The 22,136-nt window shown below is 57.1% G+C and overlaps 1 protein-coding gene across 1 annotated transcript; it reads left to right on the top strand.

Annotated features, from left to right (window-relative positions):
- Positions 1-1,011: 1,011 nt before the first annotated feature.
- On the top strand, positions 1,012-21,467 carry LOC101537454 (optic atrophy 3 protein-like). The gene is made up of 2 exons (XM_004607730.2): positions 1,012-1,288; positions 19,099-21,467. Exons 1-2 carry the CDS (start codon positions 1,147-1,149, stop codon positions 19,467-19,469), a joined length of 513 nt encoding a protein of 170 aa, XP_004607787.1. The 5' UTR covers positions 1,012-1,146; the 3' UTR covers positions 19,470-21,467.
- Positions 21,468-22,136: the final 669 nt, after the last annotated feature.

Genomic DNA, 22,136 nt, shown 5'->3' with positions numbered 1-22,136 from the left:
AGATTCTTTGCCATTCCAGATGGAGAAATGGATGCCCATCAGTGCTGAGGTTTAAGCAAAGGATGCTCAGGATTCAGAGAAATGCCCTGTTTGCCCTCCACCCCATTTTCCTCTTCCCCATCAATCGTGCCTTCTCTCCCTCAGAATCTCTTTACCCACCAGCACGCCACCATCCAGGAATTTCTCTCCACCCCTTCCTGGCCTTGTTTATATGATTTAGCTCCCTGCTGGGTAAAGAGAACAGTCTGGGACATGTTCTTTAACTCCTTCTGGAGCCAGATCCCCGGGGACCTTCACCCCCCCAGTGGAGGAAGCAGGACGGTTTGAGGACGGGTATAATTTCATTATCCAAAATGCTGTACTATCAGCCTCCTAAGGCGGAGGGGCCTGTGCCAGCTCCCTGTCCTCTCTCTGTGGCTCAGTTTCCCTGCCATTTAAAGAGGGCTGGATCAGCAGCTCTGGATGTCTTCCCAGGGCAACAACGGAATGAGCGTGAACTCCACGTTCAACCCTGTATACTAATAAGCTACTGATGGTGTGCTTATTATCATGGCTGTAACTGGCAGCATTCTAAGCCACTAACATGGTTGAAGGCTATTTGTACACTCCAGATTCACATGCCAACCTCAGCAATGGCCAGAGCGACGCGATCAAGTGCTGCTATGATGCCCGTTTGGGGGAGGGGGCGACGGCGGCTGAGAAGTCTAAAAGACTCGCGAGTGAATGGCGGGAGCCGAGATGAGATGCCAGCCCCGCGCGGACTCCCAGGGAGAGCGCCAGCCTGATGGGGATATGTTATTCGAGCCCCATTAGCCCTAATTAGGAATGATGAAGAGCGCCGGGCGGAGGCGCCACCTGGGTCCGTGACGTCACGAGGACACGCAGTGACAGCGCGGCGGAGGGCGTGGGAACGCGGGCCCGCTCCCGCCAGCGGCCGTTTAACGGCGCCGCCTCGCTTCCGCCTAATTTGCATATGACGCGGCGCCAGCGCCGACGCGGTGACGTCAGGCGCCCCTGCAGGTCGGCCGGGCGGACGCTCGCGCCGACGTACGCACGCACGCACGGCGAGGGCGGGCGGGGGAGGAGGCCGAGCCCGGCGCGCCCCGCCCAGTCAGGAGGGCAGCGCGTGCCCGTGCGACCGCCAAGATGGTGGTGGGCGCGTTCCCTATGGCGAAGCTGATGTACCTGGGCATCCGGCAGGTCAGCAAGCCGCTTGCCAACCGCATTAAGGACGCCGCCCGCCGAAGCGAGTTCTTCAAGACCTATATCTGCCTCCCGCCGGCTCAGCGTGAGTCTGACCCCACGTCCCTCCAGCCCTGCCTTCCTCTAACCCCTCTCAGGTGGTTGCTCAGCGGATGGACTTCTGCTAGGGACCAATCACGGCCCGAACCGGCAAAGTCCTGCAGCCTATAGGGAGAGTTTCTGGAAAGAGGGGCATGTGTAGCGCCCAATAGAAATAGCGAGAGTGCGTCAGGGGCGGAGCAGGGCGCAGCCTCCCGGTTAGTGAGTGTCAGCCAATAGAGGAAGAGAGCGCGTGGAGATTGACCTCCTGGCGAGTCAATAGCGTGCGGGACCGGAGCAATGTGGGCGGGCTTTCCAGCACGGAGAGGCGCTTGGGGCGGGTTAGAAGAGGGACTGAAGGGGTCATTTAGCTGGCCAATCCTTGGGCTATTCTGCTTCCCAAACGCTAGCCAGTGACTCGTTTTCCCTACTCTACTAGGAGGCGACAGTGCTTGCAAATTATCTTTTTATGCCTCAATTTTACTCCGGGAACTAGACCTCTGTTCGGGGTACGACTCTGGGCAAAGGTTGGGATCCGGGGACATGACCTGAGACTCTGGCAAAATAAATAATTTTAACCAGAGTTAAATTTTAACCCCCAGCTCATTCAGTAGATAAACGGTTTTAGGCTTTGGGCTGGGCACTGGGAGACACAGTTGTGATCCGGAGTGGTGAAAGTGGCAGCTCCAGAGCTCAGATTGCCGGACTTGGGGCATGAAGTCTGGAAGGCTACCTGGAGGAGGGCCACCGGCCCTGAGCTAGGAGTTAGTAAGCTTCATATATGGACTACTGGAAAAAGTACTTCTATGTCACAGGCCTTTGCAAGCTCAGAATAAAGGACAATCTGCTTATTAGGAGAACCACCATTCATTCATCCAATATTATTTTATTTAGCTAGTTTTTTTCTTTTTCCTTCTTTCCTTCCTTCCATCCTTACTTCCTTCCAACAGCAGTGCTTGGGGCTTACTCTGGCTCAGTACTCAAGGATCACACCTGTTGGGGCTCTGGAGATTATATGGGATGGCGGGAATTGAACCAGGTCCGTCATGTGGAAGGCCGTCTCCCTACACATTGTACTACCACTCCGGCCTACTTAGCATTTTTGAGCCTCCGCCCTGGGTGCAGAGGACAGGTGGTTAGGAATGAGGTTGAGGAAGGAACTGTGGAAAAGCCAAATTAAGGGGTGTGCATAGCCCCCCACCTCTTTACCTCTGATAACCTCCAGTTTGCTTTCTAATGCTTAGAATTCTTGGTGCTTTGATATTGGAGGGGGGAGGGCACTTTTCGCCCAAGCTGCCAATCTTGGGGTGGAAACATGTTAAGTGTTCTATCCCCGGAGAGAGAGCGCAACTAATATGGTACTTGCTTTGCACGTGGCCAACCCGGGTTCAGTCCCTATCACCCCAGATAGTCCCACAAGCCCGACCATGAGTAATTACTGAACCGCAGAGGCAGGAGTAAGCCCTGAGTACTGCCGGGTGTGGCCCCAAAAAGCAAACAGATTAATGTTGGATTTACCAAGGAGTGCCCTGTCACCTGTCTGGCGTGTCCCTGATACCAGGGAGGGAAAGTGACTTCCCAGTGGGTAGAATATTGAGGCCAGAAGGGCAGAGGGAAGGGGGTCACACACTGTGTCTGTGCCAGAGACAGGATTGGCAAGCCCCGCACTGCCACCCCGTGCAAGGGGGGCCCGTGAGCAGGCCCCGGAAACCCTCTGACCTTCGGTCTCTTCTTCTGCCCAGTGTTCATGAGCTTTCCCTGTGCCAGGCAAGGGGGGCACCGGGTCTGCTGGCATTCAGCCGTCTCTTCTTACTCCCCTTTTGGAGTGCTCCCATAGCAGCATGTAAGTTAGGAGAGAAAGTGGGATGTGTGGTGAGAGCTGCAGTCAGCAGCTCTGTTGCGGATGACAGTAGAGAAGAAAAAAGCTGGTGGGGAGGTAGCGCCTTGGGCTGGAGCACCTACTTGTGAGCACGCACCTTGGGTGCGGACCCTGTCACTGCACACCCCATCATTTCATTTGGGGGGTACCCCCAATTAAGTAAAAAGTAGACAGCTTGGGGCTGGAGTGATAGCACAGTGGGTAGGGCATTTGTCTTGCATGCAGCCGACCCGGGTTCAATCCCCAGCATCCCATATGGTCCCCTGAGCACCGCCAGGAGTAATTCCCGAGTGCAGAGCCAGGAGTAACCCCTGTGCATCGCCGGGTGTGACCCAAAAGCAAAAAAAAAAAAAGAGAGAACTTGCCAAAAATTTGGTCCTGGGGGACCTTCCTTTCGGTCGGGAGGGAGCAAGAAGCAGATGGAGCCATGAGATGGGCACCAGGATGGGAGGAGGAGAGGTGGCCCGTCTGTGGCGGCCTGAGAAAGGTGACAGTGCTCACGGTCATTCCCCGCGGGCTCTCCCTTCACAAGTCACTCAGATGCAGGTTTTACTGGATTCCCTGTTGTTGTGGTCTCTTTGTGGGGGCAGTGCTGGGAATGGAGGCCAGGGCCCCACACTGTGGGATCCAGGCAGGTGCCCCCCTGCTGGATCCCAGAGTGTCCAAGGATCAGGCCTTGCATCATGTGCTTAGTTTTTTGTCTTTTGGTGCCACGGAGCATACCAGGGACAGTGGCCGCATGCATTCACTTTACCCTGCGCCCTGGACTATCTCTTGGCCGCAGATTCTGCATTAAAAATCCCTTTAATATACAGCAGGGCTGGGCTAGCTGAGGCCTTACCACACTCCTTTGTGTGCTTATTGGGGGGGCTTATAAGGGCCCCCATGTCTGACCTCTGGGCTGTGCCCCATGCAAAAGTTCCGTGTCCATGAAGCCGGAGCGATAGGACAGTGAGGAGGGAGTTTGCCTTGCACGCTGCTACCCCAGGTTTGATCCCTGCCATCCCATATGGTTCCTTCAGCACCACCACGAGTGATTGCTGAGTGCAGAGCCAGGAGTAACCCCTGAGCATCACCAGCTGTGACCCCCCCTTCAAAAAAAGGCAAAAAAAATTTAAAAAGTTCTGTGTCCAGTTCTGTCTTTGTCATCTGAGTGTGGAGATGGGCGCACTTCACCTCCGTCCCTCTGCCACCGTCGGGGCCCCCAGATCTCAGCTCTTGACTCAGGGGCCCCACAGGGCAGCATGCCTGGCGTGGCTTATGCTCTCTTGGCAGGCCCTACGCCTCTGTCCCTAGTCTGTCCCACGACCTGGAGTGGCCTGCCTGGGGCACCCCATGCCAGTGTGTTTCTTTGTTTGTGAGGCCCTGGGACCCACACAAACCCTCTTCCCCTTGGCAGGAAAACCCAGCAGCCGTCAGTGGGATTTCCGTGAGCTGGGTGGCGGCAGCTCCTGAGGTTCAGGGTTCGCTGGAGAAACAGCTGACCTCTGTCTGCCCCGAGCCGCCGCCACCTCACTCCACTAACCCTTCCCACCGCCCCCAGCCCGCCTGCTGCCACTTCCCAGCCCTGCGTGCTCGTGCTCGCCTGGTCCCGCTGACCTCCACGCCCAGCGCCCTGCCCTTGACCGGGGCTCTTTGTCCCCGGTAGGGAGTCTCCCCACAGGGGAAGCTGGAGCAGGGAAGGTCTTGTTCTCTGATTGGATTCACCTACTGGAAATCCAGTTTATTTTCTCTGTGTGCGTGTCTCTGGGGCGGGGTGGGGAGTGCACTCAGTGAGTGTGATTAGCTTTTTTTCTTTTCCCTCCTTTTGAGTCGCTGCAGTGCCTCAGGGATCACTTAGGAACCACTCTTGGTGGTGCTCGGTGCTCGGTGCTCAAGGATCGAACCTGGGTTGGCCACATGCGAGGCAAATGCCCTTCCCGCTGTTCTATAGTTCCAGCTGCGTGGGATCCACTTTTTTGGGTGGTGATTTATTTTGTTCTGTTTTGGAGCTACCCAGCAGTGCTCGGAGATGACTCCTGAGTGCTCTCAGGGATCACTTCTGGAGGCGCTCATGGGATCCCATGGTGTGCAAGGGATCGAACCCAGGTTGGCAGTTTGCAAGGCAAATACCCTACATGTTTTCCTGTGACTCTGCTCCAAAGCCTCTGCCTTTTTTTCCCCCCATAATGTACGAGTACTGCTGTTTATTCAGCCATTGATTAAGCTGATTGAATTGGGCATGAACTCCGCATTACTATTTTTACTGGTGCTCGCTCGAACAAATCGATGAGCAATGGGATGTTCGTGTTTGTGGAATTCTGAATGTTAATTTTATTTTATTTTTATTCCCCCCCTTTTTATTGATTCCCCATGAGATACAGATATGTTTGAGCTTTGGTCCGACAATCATCAAACACCCATCCCTTCACCAGTGCACATTTTCCACCACCACCAAAATCCCCAGTATTCCCCCACCCCCACCTTCATTCCAACCCTTCCCCTGCCTGTGTGGCAGACAATTTCCCCCACACTCTCTACTTTGGTTACATTCGATATTTCAACATCAGTCTCACCACCACTCAAACTTGACAAAAAGGCAATGCTAGACTATTTGTTTTGTGTTGCTTGTTATGGATAGAACATAATGTCCAGGAAATTCTTTGTTGTTCTCTTCCAAGAGCTTTAGTTTATAGTCTCTGGGTCTTGGCCATTGATGAAATGACATGGTGCAGGGGGCAGTTTGTGGGTGTGGCTGCCAAGCTACTGGAAAACTGGGGACCTGGGGGGAAGAGGCCCAGTCCTGATCCAAGCGAGCTTGGACATCTCAGTCACGGGTTCCCGCATGTGTGGGTTTTCCTGCTGGTCCGCTCTCTGGTGAGGTTCATTCCGTCTTGGGTGAGGCTGGTCTCCTCTTGGGTGAGGTTCGTCCAAGAGTATGGAGAGTGCCCCTGGGCATGGCAGTGGTTGGGTTCTGGAGATTTTTGGCTGCCAGGGTCCAGCTTGGGGCAGGGAGGGAAACTCAACCCGCCCCCCTCCGATGTGCCCCAGTGAAGACAGCCTGGCACAGAGTCAGGACATTCTTCAGCACTCTCTTCCAGGAGCTTTAGTTTATAGTCTCTGGGTCTTGGCCATTGATGAGATTACTTGGTGCCGGGGCAGTTTGTGAATGTGACTGCTAAGCTACTGGAAGCCGCTGCCTGTTGGAGGAGCTGACAGTTCATGTGGCTCCACGGCTGGCGGGATGATTCTCTCCCATGCATGGCTTTGCAGGCTCCCTCACAGGCCTAGGAGCTGCCCTTGGTTTTCTGGTCCCACAGAGCAGAGGTGAGTGGCTTTGAGACTGAATAGATGCCTTTTAAAATTTCTCACTCTGCTGTGGAGTGCCTGGACAGCTGATGGGTGGCTGGAGTCATTGGGAGGCCCAGAGTGATCGGGACAGCCTGTCCTCCCTTCCATCTGGGACCTCTCAGTTTCTCCTGTGATTGGGCCCGAAGCAGTAGTACCAGGGCACTTGCCTTGCACCTGGATGACCCAGGTTCAATCCCCAGCATCCCATTTGGTTCCCCGAGCACCACCAGGAGTGATCCCTGAGTGCAGAGCCAGATGGAAGCCCTGAGCATCACCAAACAAACAGAATTTCTCCTGTAGTCCTAACGGACTCCCCCAAGCCATATTTCCAGGAGGGAAGAAGCCTCGGGCTTTGGACCCTGACATTCCCGCTGTGGATTGTGGACCAGTGTGAACCTGGAGTGGGCCTGTGCTGGACATGAAACGGGGTTGGCTGCAGAGACCACCCCCCACCGCTGCTTTGAATCTTGGCTCCTTTAATACACCTGTCACTTGGGGCGTGGACCTTGGCTTCCACATCCAGGGCAGTACCAGTGCTGCCGCTGCGAGGCCACTGGAGCCGGTGGAGCCCGGGCCTGACCCCCAGCGAACACTGGCTGTGAACATGTGTGTCCTTGGTTCCTCTCTGCTTCCGGAGAGGGCCTCCCCCCACACCAGTTCTTGTCCTATATCCTTCAGTACCTGTTTGCTCCTCTGCACAGTGACTGCCCCTGGTGTGTGTGGGGGGTGGGGGGGTGGGCCTGGTGCACAACGTCATCCAAGTTTGGTGACGTCAGAGGGGGCCTGCGGGCAGTGAGCAGGAGAACCTGGACTATAACTGTGACCCTAGTTCTGCTGCTTCCTGGGATGACCAGGTGATCCCCGGCAATCCTTGTCATTTTTGGGCCTCAGTTTTTTTTTTGTTTGTTTGTTTCCTTTTTCTTTTTGGGTCACAGGCCTGGTACTGCTCATGGGTTACTCCTGGCTTTGCACTCAGGAATTACCCCTGGTGGTGCTCAGTGGACCATATGGGATGCTTGGAATCGAACCCGGGTTGGCCATGTGCAATGCAAACGCCCTACCCGCTGTGCTGTTGCTCCAGCCCCCTGGGCCTCAGTTTTGTTGGCAGAAAATTACATTTTCCTGTTGATGCCTGGCGTGCACGTCTGGGGAGCAGTATGTAATGCCAGGCCCTTGGGTGCTGTGTGAGTGTTCAATGAACAGTTGTCAGGTACCACCATCACTGTTTGGTTTTGTTTTTCTGTGATGCAGGACCTGAAACCTGTTCACAGCAAGTGCTCCTCTGCTGAGCCCGGTTCCTGGCCGCGGCTCCACTGTTCTCATCATTCTCCTGAGCTCACCCTCCCAGAGCCCCGTCTGGACCTGGCTGAGTGCCTGCCCGGTGGCCTGGGGTCTGGACAGGCGGGCGGTCTCTCCAAACACACCACCCTCGGACCTCCTTGGCTTCTCTTTCCCCTGCACGGATTTCCATGTGCCCATGTCCGACTCGCACTGACCAGCAGGGGGTGGCAATAGTCAGCTCTGCTTTTTTTTTTTTTTTTCTTTTTGGGTCACACCCGGCGATGCACAGGGGTCACTCCTGGCTTTGCACTCAGGAATCACCCCTGGCGGTGCTCAGGGGACCATATGGGATGCTGGGAATCAAACCCCGGTCGGCCGCGTGCAAGGCAAACACCCTACCCGCTGTGCTATCACTCCAGCCCCAGCTCTGCTTTTTTTTGTTTGTTAGAGGGCCGCACTCAGCGATGCTCGGAGGTTACTCTTGGTTCTGCTCTTAGATATCACTCCTGGCAGTGCTTGATGCTGGGGTGCTGGGGATCAAACCTGGGTCATCCACGTGCAAGGACAGTTGGCATCCTCCCTACTGTGCTATGACTCTGGCCCTGTGCTGGAGACCTGGCTTTGAGCCTCTCATGTTGCACGTTCCCCTGAACCCTGCTCAGAGAAGTTTCTTCCACAGCACTGCTGGGGTTGGCTGCGCCCCAAAAAGAGGGAAAGAGGACCATGCACGCACCCAGTCCCAGAACCACACTCCCCCCACCCCAAGCCCCGCTCACTATGGCTCTGGTGTTCCCTGGTCCCCTGGGGAGTATTTGGAAGGCTCCCTGAAAAGAAAATGTTGGAGACAGGAGCAAGCTCTGAGCATCCCTGGGTGTGGCCCTCAAACAAAACAGATCTCAGAAGAGGGACCAGAGAAGCGCCAGATTCAAGATAGCTGTAGGGCGGGGAGGAGGGGGGGGGGCGCTCTGAGGGCTCAGCATGCTGGAACCCCAGGTTTGATCCTGGCAGTGCCTGGTCCCCTGAGCAGTGTTGGGAGTAGCCCCACGTCAAGATAGAAAACAAGGGGCCAGAGTGATGGTGCAGCAGGGAGCGTGCTTACCTTGCACTCCCCTGACCCAGGTTCGATCTCCAGCATCCCATGTGGTCCCTGAGCACCACCAGGAGTAATTCCTGAGTGCAGAGCCAGCAGTAACCTCCAAGCATGGCCGGGTTGGCCCCATAAATCGATAAATAATACAGCAAGCAGAGGGTCTGCAAGACCGAGAGTCTTGTCAGGGGCGCGTGAGATGTGCAGGGTGCACCGCTCGCTACCTAGGGTGCTCTTGGAAGTTATGAAGATGCCCAAAAGGTTGGGCGTTTTTATTATTATTTTTTCTTTTTTGGTTGCATCCAGTGATGCACAGTGGTCAATTGTGATTCATGCACTCAGGAATTACTCCTGGTGGTGCTTGGGGGACCATATGGGATGCTGGGAATCAAACTCAGGTTGGCCGCGTGCAAGGCAAATGCCCTACCCGCTGTGCTATCGCTCCAGCCCCTAGGTGTTTTTATTTTTAACTCTTGCAGTGATGATGCGCAGTGATCTCCACTGGCAGTCAGCTCACTCCCTGGAGTCCCGTTCATAGTGTCCTGAGTGCCCCACGACAGGCTGGGCTCACGACAGCCTGTCTCGTGCTGTGACCTCCCACAGTCTCCATCCCGCTTCCTGGTTGAGACACATTTCCCATGTCCTGTGCGTTCAACAGTCATGGTCGAAGACTGTAAAGATTGTGAGTTTAAAAGCATGCCTGGTGGAGGGGGCTGGAGCGATAGCACAGCGGAGAGGGCGTTTGCCTTGCACATGACTGACCCGTGTTCGTTCCCTGGTACCCCATGTCCCCTGAGCACCACTAGGAGTGATTCCTACATGTAGAGTCAGGAGTAAGTGCTGAGCATTGCCAGGTGTGGCCCAGAAACCAACAAATAACACATGTTGGGGCCCCAAGTGATAGGGCGTTTGCCTTGCATACGGCCAACCCAGGTTTGATCCTTGGCATCCTATACGGCCCCCCAAGCACTGCCAGGAGTGAATGTGAGTGCAGAGCCAGGGGTAAGCCCTGAGCATTGCCGGGTGTGGCCCCCAAACCAAACATACATTTCTCCAGTCCATGAGTGATCTCCCCATGCCTAAAAGTACTTTGTGGGGGGTGGTTAGTGGTGCCACACCTGGTTGTACTCAGGGGTTCACTCTTGCAAAGCACATGCACTCCCCACTTGCTCTCCAGACAGCTGGTTTGTTTTATGGGGAGGAGGGTTCTCTCAAGCAGTGCTCAGGAAACTCAGGACGCCCTTCTAGACATTCTCGGCCTACTGGCAGGTCAGTGTCAGGGCGCAGCTCAGGGTGCTGCTCAGGGCCACCCAGCTTTCGGGGCCACACCTACTAGGACTCAGGGGCTCCTAGGGCTGCACCCTGTGATGCTCAGGGGTTAATGTGGCGCCGAGGATTAAACTGGGGTTTGTGAAATCTTTGGGAGGGACCTCGGATTTGGAACAAGAGAAACCATCCCAGTCTTTCCCCAGGCTGCAATACGGCGAGGGGGCAGCAGAGGGCGCCCGCGACTGCCTTTTAGCATTTGGTTTCTGCTGGATGGGGAATGGGTAACTCTAGTGCACCTCCGTTTTGGTTTAGTGATATTTTGGAGGGTGGGAGGGAAGGCACACCTCATCAGGGGTTATTCCTAGCTCTGCACTCAGGAATTACTCCTTGCGATGCCCAGGAGACCATATGAGGGTCATGTGGGATGCTGGGGATCAAAACCAGATAGGCCGCATGCAAGGCAAGCACCCTCCTTGCTGCACTGTCTCTCCAGCCCCAACATACCATTCTGAAAGAAGGAACAAGAGACACGGCAGCCTGGGCGCATGAGGGATGAATTGACGCCTAGTCAGGAAACCTCAGCTCCCAGGGCTGAAAGCCTCAGGAGTGAGGCCATAGCAAAGCGGGAAGGGCGCTGGCTTTGTGCACAGTTGGCCCAGGCTCGATCCCCAGCATCCCATGTGGTTCCCTGAGCCCTGCCAGGAGTGATCCCTGAGTGCAGAGCCAGGAGTAAGCCCTGAGTGCTGCTGGGTGTGATCTCAAAACAACAACAAAAAATCGAGGCCATGACCCTCCTCTGCGGAGGTGGTCTTGATGACCCCTTGAGGCCCTCTGATGAGGGATGAAAATGAAAGTAAAATGTAGGGCGAGGGAATGTGGGTCGGCAGTAGTGTGTGGGCTTCTTCATGTAGGTGCGAGGCCCCAAGTCTGATCCCTGGTATGGACAATGATATGTAAACCACCCCCCGCAGCCGGTTATTGGGGGTATGGGGAGCTCTGTGGTCGGTTTGGCAGCTTAGTTATGTCATTAGGGCCCTAAGGACTCTGTCTTTACCATTTTCTGTATTCATCCAGGAGCTGTCCTCAAGGCCTGAAAAGAGCTGCTTGAGCTCCAAGCATCAAGCATCACTTCTGCAGTCTCTAAAGGGAGGATGAGAGAGAGTGTGAGAGAGTGTGTGTGTGTGTGTGTGTGTGTGTGTGTGTGTGTGTGTGTGTGTGTGTAGTAAGAGAGGTCTTAGGGCAAAGAACTTTTTTCAGGGAGGAAGGTATTTCCTCAGAAGCTCTCAGGGACCTCCCTTGCAATGGGGACACTGGCCAGAATTGAGTCTTTAGGTAGCCCTGGCACTGTGGTGGGTCTGGGCCGTGGCTGTCCCTCCTGGGCCCCAGTGGCAGGGAGGGTGGTGCTAATAAGGCACTCATGTGTTTTCTGTGATACTGAATAGGGTCTCAGGCTGCAGTTGTCTTTTCCTATATTAATTTGATCTTCTGTACTCCTTGGACACTATCACAAACAGCAGAGCCTGCCCAGGCTTCCCAGGTAGACAGTTGTGGGGGTGATGTGGGAAGGGGGGTGCTGCTAGAACCCGACAGTCCAGTTGAGGTCGTTCCACCCTGTTCCCAGTCTGCAGGCAGCACTGAGTCTCCTCTGGTTGTGTCCAGCATCTCTGCAAGCCAAGGACCAGGACCCCCTCTTTCAGGGGGAGGAGTTGGGACCACCCCTAGCACTGCTCAGGGGCTACTCCTGGCCTGGTCAGGGATCAGATCTGGAGGGCTGGAGAGCTAGTGCAGTGGGTAGGGCACTTGCTGTGCATGTGGCCAGCCCCTGTTCCATTTCTAGTACTCCATGTGGTTTCCAGAGCACCACCCGTGTGGCCTCCAAACAAACAAGGAAAGAAATCGAGGGGCTAAAGTGATGGGGAAGGCACTTGCGTACACGCAGCCAACTCTGGTTCAAGCCTTGGCCATATGTTTTTGTTTTTGTTTTTTTTGGTTTTTGGGTCACACCCAACGATGCACAGGGGTTATTCCTGGCTCTTCACTCAGGAATTACCCCTGGCGGTGCTCAGGAAACCATATGGGATGCTGGGATTTGAACCCGGGTCGGCCGCGTGCAAGGCAAAAGCCCTACCCGCTGTGCTATCGCTCCAGCCCCAATCCTTGGCCATATGGATACGGCCCCTGAGCCCCTGACCCCTAAGCATCGTAGAGCTTAAAAAAAAAAAAAGAAAGAAAGAAAGAAAAGAAAAGGCTGGAACCTGGGTCTTTGTGGTGCCTGGCAAATGCCTTATTCCCTGGATTGCCTGTCCCGCGATAGGTCCCTGTTTTTGAAACAGAGGCTGAGATTTGCGCATAGTCATACAGCGAATAGAGCAGAGCCAGGACGCCAGGTACAGGGTATGCAGAGCCTTGCCCAGGAGCGGCTTCCCAGGGCTCTCTGGACCCCGTGGGGTTGGTCTCTCCGGGCTGGGCAGGGCCGCGGGCGGGGACTATTTCTGGGGCAAGGGTGTGCTGCGGTCGGCTCAGGATCTGTGATTCACTCATTCAGCAAATCCTTATTTAGTGCCTGCTGCGTGCCAGGCACCGTTGGCAGAGGAATGACTAACGCTGTAGTCAGTCGTCCCCTGCACCCCAAGTTCTGTCTCAGAGCGTGTGGCGGTTACCTGCGGGCAGACCCGCCCTTCTTCCCCGGCGCTCCGCCCCGCGGGCTTTGTCCACGGCAAGGAGCATGGCATTGGCTCAGCCGAGCGTTCATCCTCTCGCTAAGCCAATCGCCGTGGCCGTCGGGATGCAGGGCTCTGATTGGCTAGTGGACGATTGCTCTTATTGGCCAATGGGACAGGCTGGTTAGTCCCCCCTCCCCGCCTGAAGCCGGCATCTTTGGGGGCCGGAGGGCAAGAGGGAGTCCTTAAGGTGCTCACCCCAGGACCCAGGCTCGTCTTCTCTGGTGCACGCTGCATCGCCATTTGTCCCCCAAAGCTGGAGGATGGGGCCAGGTCTGCTGACACCCCAAGCACTGTTGAAGAGAGTTTTCTGTTGGCTGGATCATCCTCAGGAAAGGGTGTGTGGGTCAGGGGGCCCCTGAAGGCTGCCAAAAAAATAAGCTAACTTACTTGTGGCAGCAGGGTGGGGGACACACCCAGGGATGTTCAAGGGTCATTGCCAGTGATGCTCAGGGACCAGGCAGTGCTGGGAATGGAACCTGGGCCTCCTGAATGCAAAGCTTGGTTTTGAGCCCGCTGCCCCCTGCCACGCCCACACACACACACCTGTGTTAACGTCTTTTCTTTTTCTTTTTTTTTTCAGCCTCATCTAGCGGTGCTCTGCTCTTGGGGGTCACTCCTGGCTCTGTGCTTGGGGATCACTCCTTGCTCTGTGCCCGGGTAACACTACTAGCTCTGTGCTAAGGGATCACTCTTGGTGAAGCTCAAGGGACCATATGGGATGCATTGAACCTGGGTTGGCCACATGCAAGGCCAGCACCCTCCCCGCTGTGTGCAGTTTCTCTGGCCCCTTTTCTTTCTTTTTTTTTTTTAAATCATATAAACTTTTTTACTGCCGAGACCCAGTTCCTCTTGCCCGTGCTGGCAGCTGTCAGATCAGGAAGTGTATAATCTGCTCCTGCTTTATACTGGGGACATGTCTCAGCATCATCATTGATTATGCTGAGACACTGTTCAGCATTGATCCTCTGGTGACACAGGCCACAGCGCCCCCCAGACTCCACGCTTGCCCTTCCTTGTTAGCACCTAGTCTGTTAGTTCAGCGCCTTCACTGAGGCACAGCGCCCAGGCCATGAGGCGTGCAGATTCCATGCATGCGCCTGGGTGTCTGGGCCCATGCAGCCAGCGTCTGAGACGAGAACATTGCAGCACCCAGAATGCCCCTCTCTGGGCTCTGGCACTGGGGGAGAGGAATCTTACCCCAAGATTCCTCTTCCTTTCTTCCATGGTCACCTGTGCTCATACCTGCACACTTGGCCATTGAGCTCCCACACTCCGCCAGCACTTGAAGTTAGTGGTGGTGCTTGCAGGGTTGCTGTGGTGCTCACGGGGTCACTGTGTTGCTCATGGGGGGTTGCTGTGCTTGTGGAGGGTCTCTGGTTCTCACGGGGTCACTGTGGTGCTTGCGGGGTCGCTGGGGTGCTTGTAGGTCACTGTAGTGCTCATGGCGGGGTCTCTGTGGTGCTTGCGGGGAGTCACTGTGGTGTTCATGGTGGGGTTGCTGTGCTGCTCACAGGGTTACTGGTTCTCATGGGAGGATCACTGTGGTGCTCATGGGGGGGTCACTGTGGTGCTCATCAGAGGGGTCGCCATGCCCACATCACCTTGGTGTCAGTGCTTGCCCAGGGTCATACACACAGCTGGCTGTAGCGGGCCAGGGGCCACCCCCCTTATTGCAGTTCTGGCACACCTGTGTCCCACCAGATGCACCAGCAAACCAGGAGCCGGGGGCTTGGGGGCTCTAATATATTGGGGCATTTGGGGCATACCCAGCGGTGCTCAGGTCTTACTCCTGGCTTTGGGCGCGGGGATCATGCCTGGCAGGGATTGGGGGATCATATGGGTCACTGGGGCTTGAACCCGACTCAACTTGTGTTGTTGGAACTATAATCTGACCCAGAGCAAGCGTCTCCCTGCTATGCTACATCTCCAGCCCCTGACTTACTACGCTTTTTTTGAAAAATATTTGACCTATCAGTTGGTTTTTTTTTTTTGTTGGGGGTTAGCCCCCAGCAGTGCTTGGGATCACTTTTGGAGGTGTTTGGGGGTCCACATGATGCTGGAGATCAAACTTGGGGCTCCTGCATGCAGAGCCTGCTTTCCAGCCCTTCGAGCACTGTCTGGGGCCCCTTGGGTGGTTCTTGAAGGAAGGGCCGGGAAGTCTCCCTGCGCCTCTGACCCCCTCCAGGGTTACTGGGGGGCATTCCGGAGACACACAGAAGCCTGCGGGTTTGCCATCACGCCGCCCTCATTCTTGCCCTGAATGCAGCCGTGTGGGGCACCCCAGCTTTTCCCGGACACCTCTCCTACGCTGTGCGGGCAGATCTCAGCAGGGCCCATGCCCTCCCCCGCAGCGTTGCCGGGGGCTGGTGTGTGCGTGCGGGATTGTACGTGCCTGTCTGTGTGTAACTGATTGATGACGTTGACTGTCCACCTGGGGCCTGCGTGTCTAAAACAAACATTCTTTTCCCTTTGGACACAGTTGAGATTTACGAGAGAGTGATACAGTACAGGGCCCCTGGGGTCCTTGTCACTTGGCCCCTTCGATGCAGACAGCAGGGACCGGGGGCTGATGACTAGCGCCCAATGTGCCTCTGGCCTGTTTCCCAGGCTGCCCTGCCTGACCTCTCAGCCCAGCGTCTGGGGTGCCCTCTGGTGTCAGCCTGTGTGTTCCCCACTGGTCCCCCCATGCCAGCCCCTCCGTGGCCCTGGCCCTCTTGGCAAGGGTTCTGTGCCTGAGTTGGTCTGGTGCTTTCTTGTGATCGAAAAGAGATTCTATCTCTTGGGCCCTCATACCTCGGAAATGAGGCCAGGTCCTCCTCCTGTGCCCTGGCCCTGGGGCCCTTAGTCATGTGACTAGGTGGCATCTAAACTGAGATGGCCCCATGTGAAGTCACCATCTCCCCCTTCAGTTTTCAAGCTTCTGCTTTTGCTCTGGATACAAATCTTGAACCTTGTGCACCAGAAGCACCTCAGTGTTCTCTGCCCAGTGTGTCTCAATAGGGGCCAAAGAGATGGTGCAGTGGGTAGGGCGCTGGCCTTGAATGTGGCCAACTGTAGCTCAGTCCCTGGGCACCACCTACAGCTGTCCCCCCACCCTCTATCTTGCTAGGAGTAAGCCCAGAGCCCAGCCAGGTGTGGCCCAAAACGAAAAAGAAGAACTGCTATGGGGTGACTCCAACTTCCCGAGGTCCTTAATTTGTCCTGGTGATGGGAAGAAAGAGCTCTGGCCGGACCTTCCAGGACTCACACTGGGTCTTCCCTGGCCATTGGTCTCCTCCCTCGGACATGCCTGGAAGCTTCTCTGCTCGACTTAGCTGTGCTATGTGTTCACGTGTTATGACTGCAAACGGGAGGGAAGTGGCTCTTGGGCCTCCTCGGGAACCTGGACAGAGGCTGCCAGGTGAACCCCGAGTCCTTCATGGCTTGGACGAGGAGGGAAGTGGGGAGTGTTCAGGCTCTTTCCTGGAGTCCGGCCTCCATCCTGGCATTTCTGCGGGCGTCACATTCTGGTGTGGGAATGTTCTCGGGCTGAGCAGAAGCTCCTTCCTGGGCCCACAGTAGCCCCTGCCACCCATCCGGGGGCTCGGGCTTCACTGGTCCAGAAACTGCTGTCCGAGGGCAGAGCTGAGACGGGTGGGGCTCCCAGGTGGGGTCCCCGGCTCTCTCCCCTCTGCTGCACCAGCCGCTGTCTCCCCTCATCCCCATGTGCTTATTCCCTCTCTGATGCACTTGGCCCCCTGCCTCCTTCCTGCTGGCCAGCTTCTCTTCTCTGCCCCACTTCATTCTCTCTTGTTTCTTTCTTCCTTCCCCCCCCCCCCCACATCTTTTGTTTTGGGGTCACACCCAGCAGTGCTCAGCGCTTACCTCCTGCTGTACACTCAGGAATCACTTCCGTGCCAGGGATTGAACCCGGGTAGGCTGTGTGCAAGGCAAGTACCCTACCTGCTGTACTGTTGCTCCAGTTCCTTCTTTATCTTTTTGGATTTAAAAAAAAAAGGTAGATGTTCTAATTTGGGGGTTTGGGGCCTTCCAAATGGTGCGCCAGAGGCCCCGGGGACCCAGCAGTGATTCCTGAGCTAACCAGGCTGGCAGTTCCGAGTACGAGATTAGCAGCTGATCCCAGAGCACAGCGCGGAGGGGGTGCCTGCTTTTCACACAGCCAACCCAGATCTGACCCGTGGCATTTCGCATTGTCCCCTGAGCACTGCCAGGAGTGATCCCTGAGCACAGAGCCAGGAGTCAGCCCTGAGCTCTGCTGGGTGTGGCCCCCAAACAAAATCCAGAGTGCGGGGCTGGAGGGTGCGGCGCTGCCTGGGCCCTGTGGTACGGGGGCTCTCTCAAACCACCTCAGCAGTGCTCAGGTTCCTCCTCCAGGGCTGCCTCCAGCGATGCCCGAGGCATTCTGGGGACTGCATCCGGGTCGGGCCCTGCCATCTCCCGGCCCCTTTCCTTTTTCCTCCTTTCCACAAGGAGCCACAGTTGTGCGTGCAGGGCCTAGGGGGCGTGCAGAGTCGGGGTCACCCTGCCCACTCTTCTCCCTGTTGCTTTCAGGGCTTCATGAGGTGTGGCTGACATGCCAAAGCTGTGCCAGCACAGAGTGTGGGGTTCAGAAGCCCGAGAGACCCCATGGTTCCATCCAGCAGCCTGGAGCGGGGACATATTGGTCCCCCCTGGAATGCTGTGGCCCCTATTGTCTCTTCTCCCCCACCCGCAATTCCCCCCAGGAACCAGAACTGTGAGACCCCGACCCTTGGCTTGTGATCACACCACGGGACCCTCCCTTGCTCTTTTTTTTTTTTCTGTCTGGGCCATCCTGGTGGTACTGGGCCCCCTGAGCAGTGTCTGGATCCCGGGACCCAGGCGGGCCTGGTCGTCACCCAGTCCTGCCTGCAGGACCCCGCCCTCCCCGTTTCTCTAGAGCCGCACTGGTCTCACAGCTCGGCGAGCCCTGCTGAGTTCAGGGAGAGCGTGGAGGTTGCAGACCACTGCTCTGAGGGGAACAGCCCCGTGGACCCGCCTGTGGGGCTGGGGTCCCTCCTCTGCCCTCTGCCAAGAGCTGCCCCTTCATCCTTCCCTGAGGTCAGTCCAGGGAGCTGCAGCTTTTTTAGTCGCTTTTTCCTTCTGTGTAAGAATTGAGACTGAGGGCCAGAGCTGCAGAACAGCAGGAGGGCGTTTACCTTAAATGGGGCAAATCTAGGTTTGATCCCCGGCATCCCATACAGTCCCCCAAGCCTCGCTAGGCGTGATCCCCAAGTGCAGAGCCATGAGTTACCCCTGAGCACTGCTGAGTGTGTCCCCCAAAAATGGAGGGGATAAAAATTTCTAAGAAATTTAAGAAGGGCTGCAGCAATAGCACAGCAGGTACAGTGTTTGCTTTACACACAGCCAACCCGGGTTCGATTCCCAGCATCCCATACGGTCTCCTGAGCACCGCCAGGAGTGATTCCTGAGTGCAGAGCCAGGAGTAATCCCCTGTACATAGCCAGGTGTGACCAAAAAGGAAAAAAAAATGAAAAAGAATAAAAACCAGAGGAACAACGAGCACTGTAACGGACAGCAGAGCTGCTCTGACGCCTTGTGGGCCCCGCATGTCCCCCAAGCTGGCGGCCACCGTCAGGCCACTGGGAGCAGAGGCGCCAGCTCTGCCCCCCTGTCCCCTCCTCACACTGTCCTCCCCTGGTGACAGAGAGATGCCCGTGGTGTGTTCCTGTGCCTGAGTCCCCCAGATCCCGCTCCTCTACGCCCTGCATGGCGGCACCCCCACCCTCCCCCGCCTTCTGCATCTTTGGGGGCCTGTGAGTTCTCAGGCGAGTCGGGGGCCAGAGCAGCACCCCAACAGGGAGACCCCCCTGCTCACAGCACTCCCCCCAGCAGACAGCGCAGGCCTGACGCTCCTGTGCCTGTTGGAAGGCGCCCGCCTCTCACGCAGCTGCCCCGGGTTCTGACCCCGGCACCGTGGATGGCTCCCTGAGCACAGCCGAGTGTGGCCCCGGAAAACAGAACGAAGCACAGTGCACCCCAGGACTGGGGAGAGCTCGACGGGCCGAGCGTGCACTCAGCGGGCAGGCCCGGCTTCCGTCCCCAGTGGCCCCCAGACCAAGTAACAGACACGACCAAATCGCATGCGTGTCCACCCCTTGCTTCCGATCCCCGTGGCTCTGAGCTGGACCCTACGGTGCCGAGGGGTGGTGGGGGCGCGGGGGGGACGCCCCGGAGTCAGAGCTGACCCCTCTCTCCCCGCCCTGCAGTGTACCACTGGGTGGAGATGCGGACCAAGATGCGCATCATGGGCTTCCGGGGCACAGCCATCAAGCCGCTGAACGAGGAGGCGGCGGCCGACCTGGGCGCCGAGCTGCTGGGCGAGGCCACCATCTTCCTGGTGGGCGGTGGCTGCCTGGTGCTGGAGTACTGGCGCCACCAGGTGCAGCAGCGGAAGAAGGACGAGGAGCAGCGCGCCGCCTGGGATGCCCTGCAGGACGAGGTGGGCCGCCTGGCGCTGGCCGTGGAGGCGCTGCAGGCGCAGGGCTCCCCGCAGGCCGCCCTGGACGAGCTGCGCCGCCAGATGCAGGAGGTGCGGGCCCAGCTGGGGGCCCAGGGCACGTGCCCACGCCGGGCCTAGGACAGGAACTTGGACGTGGCCTCCTCCCTGGCCGGCCAGCTCCGACCCCATGGCTCCCTCGGGACCGTGGCCTGGCGGGTGTCACCCCTGCTGGCCTGTGCCCTCCCATGGAGAACAGCCCGCCGCAGGGGGTGCTTGTCCCCAAGCCCCCCAGTACCGACGTTTGTGTGCCTCTCTCCACTCCTCACCCCAAACCCCGGGGCCCTGGCAGCAGGACATCCGGCCGGAGGAACAGCGGCGCCCAGACTCGAGTCAGGTCCCTGTGGCCCCCCACGCCCTGGGGCCAGGGCTCCCTTTCGGAGCTCCCGCAGTCCCAAGGGCTCACAGGCCCAGTTTGGGGGCACCTTCTTGCCCTCGGCGTCCAGAGGTGCCCCACGGGGCCTCCCGCTTCCTCGGAGGAGACAGAATCTGGGTTCGTCATGGACCCACCGTGAAACCCATACAGCGGAATCCCCCTCCCCTTCCGGGCGTCTCTGGTACCAGCCCCTGAGGCCCGTGGCCAGGCCCCAGTAACACCTGCGTGCTCGACCTGGGCACAGAGGGGGGTACCCTGTGCACCACAGTGTGCTGGGAGCTGTGATTCTGCCCAGAGCACCCAGCTCTGCCTCCCCCGTCCCCCCTCGCCTGGAGTGAGCCCCTGGGCCTTTCCTGATGTCCTTCCCACAGCCCACCCCGCCCGCCCGCCCCAGCCCCCTTTCACACGGGAGCTCCACCCCCCACCACCTTCTTAGTTCTTTTCCTGCGGCTGCAGCCACAAGAGACAAGGATTTACTCTCAGTTCCCCTCGGGTATTCCAGAGGCCCCAACTTGGGGGGTCCTCAGGACTCTGCTCTTTGGCAGAGTCTGGGGGCGCCTGAGTCCCCCAGGTACTGGGGGCAGGGGCCTCTAGACTCTCCTCCATCCCTGCCCAAATCTTGGACTTTAGGGCTGCCCTCAGGCCCGACGGCACCTGCCAACCAGCCCCCAGAGACCCTTTCTTGAATGACCTCATGGGTGCTGGGGGTTAGGATGTGGACGTCCCTCTGTGGGGGACCTGCTGCTTAGACCTCTACATCCCCCAGCTCTCCCCGAGAAGGGCCACAGCCAGTGAGGAACAGGTGGGAGAAGGCCCCCAGCTTATCCTCGGTGTAGGGGGCTGGGGGGCGGGGCCAGGAGACTGTCTCAGGGGAGGGAACAGGCCTGCATGGAACTGGGGTGCCCCCAGCCCCCTGCGACATGTGAAAGGGAGTGTGTTCTCGTCACCTCACTTCCCCAGGACAGTCCAAGGGGTTGTGACTTAACTTCCTGCCAGACCCAAGCCCAGAGTTTGTGCTTCTGAAACAGCATCTTCCGCCCTCCCAGAAGGCAAGGAGGTGCCGAGGGGGTCCTGGCGGGGGTATCTGGAGGTGACTGGGAGCAGCAGGAGAGCTGAGCCAGCAAGCACACACAGCGTGTCTTCGAGGACCGGCCATTGCTCCCCCGGCCAGGGCTGCCCCCCCTCCCGCATTGCAGCGGTAAATAGTGATCCTTATCAATCATGTTTATGTTTTTCTGACTGGTGTGAGGAAGTGAACCCGGGGCCTCGTGCAAATCAAGTGCTCGCCGCCGAACCCTGAGGCCAGCGATGATGATGACGGAGCGGAGGGCCCTACTGGGTGCTGCTTTGGTGCTGGGCACTGTTCTAAGTGTTCTAAGTGCTTCCAGGTACCCCAGATTGTTTTCTTTCATTTGTCACTGAGGAAACTGAGGTACCAAGAAGAAAATCCAAAGGCCCACCAGCAGGAAGGAGATTTCGAGGGCGGTGCTCCTGGGCCAGGGCCCACGCTCCCAGCCCCAACTCAGCACTGCAACCTGGGACTCACCTCCTGGCTGCTAGAACTCAGACTTGCCCCGTGTGTGGCCAGTGTTTGGGGAGAGAAGTGGAATGAGGATCCCCTCACCCAGGGCACAAAACCATTGGGTGGTTCCAGATGAAAGATTTGTGACTGGGAAGAGGGGTAGAATAAATTTGTAATTCAACTCTGTTGTCTTTCTTTGATGCGGTTTTTATTTTATTTTCATGCTGACAAAATCCCTGTTAACTGGATTAACCAAACCTATTAACCAAAAAATAACCTGCAGGCGCTAGAGACAAATAAAGAGCTTAAGGGGCTATATAGCACATGTGTTTTTCATACAGGAGGCCCTGGCTTGAGCCCTGGCACTTCCCGGAGTGAGCGCTGAGCATGCAGCCGGAAGTTACTTGTGAGCACTGATGGGTGTGCCCATAAAACACACACACAGTCTGGATTGTAAGAAACTGATATTGGAAGGGCTGTTCTCACATGCAGCCAACCCCATTTGGATCCCAGACATAAGCAGGAGCAGTTGTGACGGTTGCAGGGTGTGACCCCTGCAGAGAACCTCTTCCTGCCGGGGAGACCCCATTTCTGCAGGCTGAGCACAGGTGGCAACACATTCGAGCCCCCGCACCACATCGACCTGCAACCACCCAAGTTAACTGCACAAAAGAGGGCTGAAGAGATGGTACGGAGGTGAGGGCACCTGCCTTGCATGCAGCTGGCCCTAGTTTAATCTCAACGTTGCTGGGAGCGACTTCTGAACAACCCCCTAAAAAGCTTTACTACTGAAGATCCTGTCCTGTGCTTGGCGGTTCTTGGTCACGCTGGGGTCTCACAGTGACTGAGA

Source organism: Sorex araneus, chromosome 8 (genome assembly GCF_027595985.1).
Source record: "Sorex araneus isolate mSorAra2 chromosome 8, mSorAra2.pri, whole genome shotgun sequence".
Classification (NCBI taxonomy): Eukaryota; Metazoa; Chordata; class Mammalia; order Eulipotyphla; family Soricidae; genus Sorex; species Sorex araneus.
The sequence above is the reverse complement of the archived record's forward strand: the minus strand, read 5'-3'. Positions and strand labels throughout refer to the sequence as shown.

Excerpts from the sequence above, each read along its gene's own strand:
- LOC101537454 (XM_004607730.2), top strand. The coding sequence starts at position 1,147 with ATGGTGGTGGGCGCGTTCCCTATGGCGAAGCTGATGTACCTGGGCATC. Across the intron at positions 1,289-19,098 it reads CTGCCTCCCGCCGGCTCAGC|TGTACCACTGGGTGGAGATG; the intron begins GTGAGTCTGACC and ends CCCGCCCTGCAG.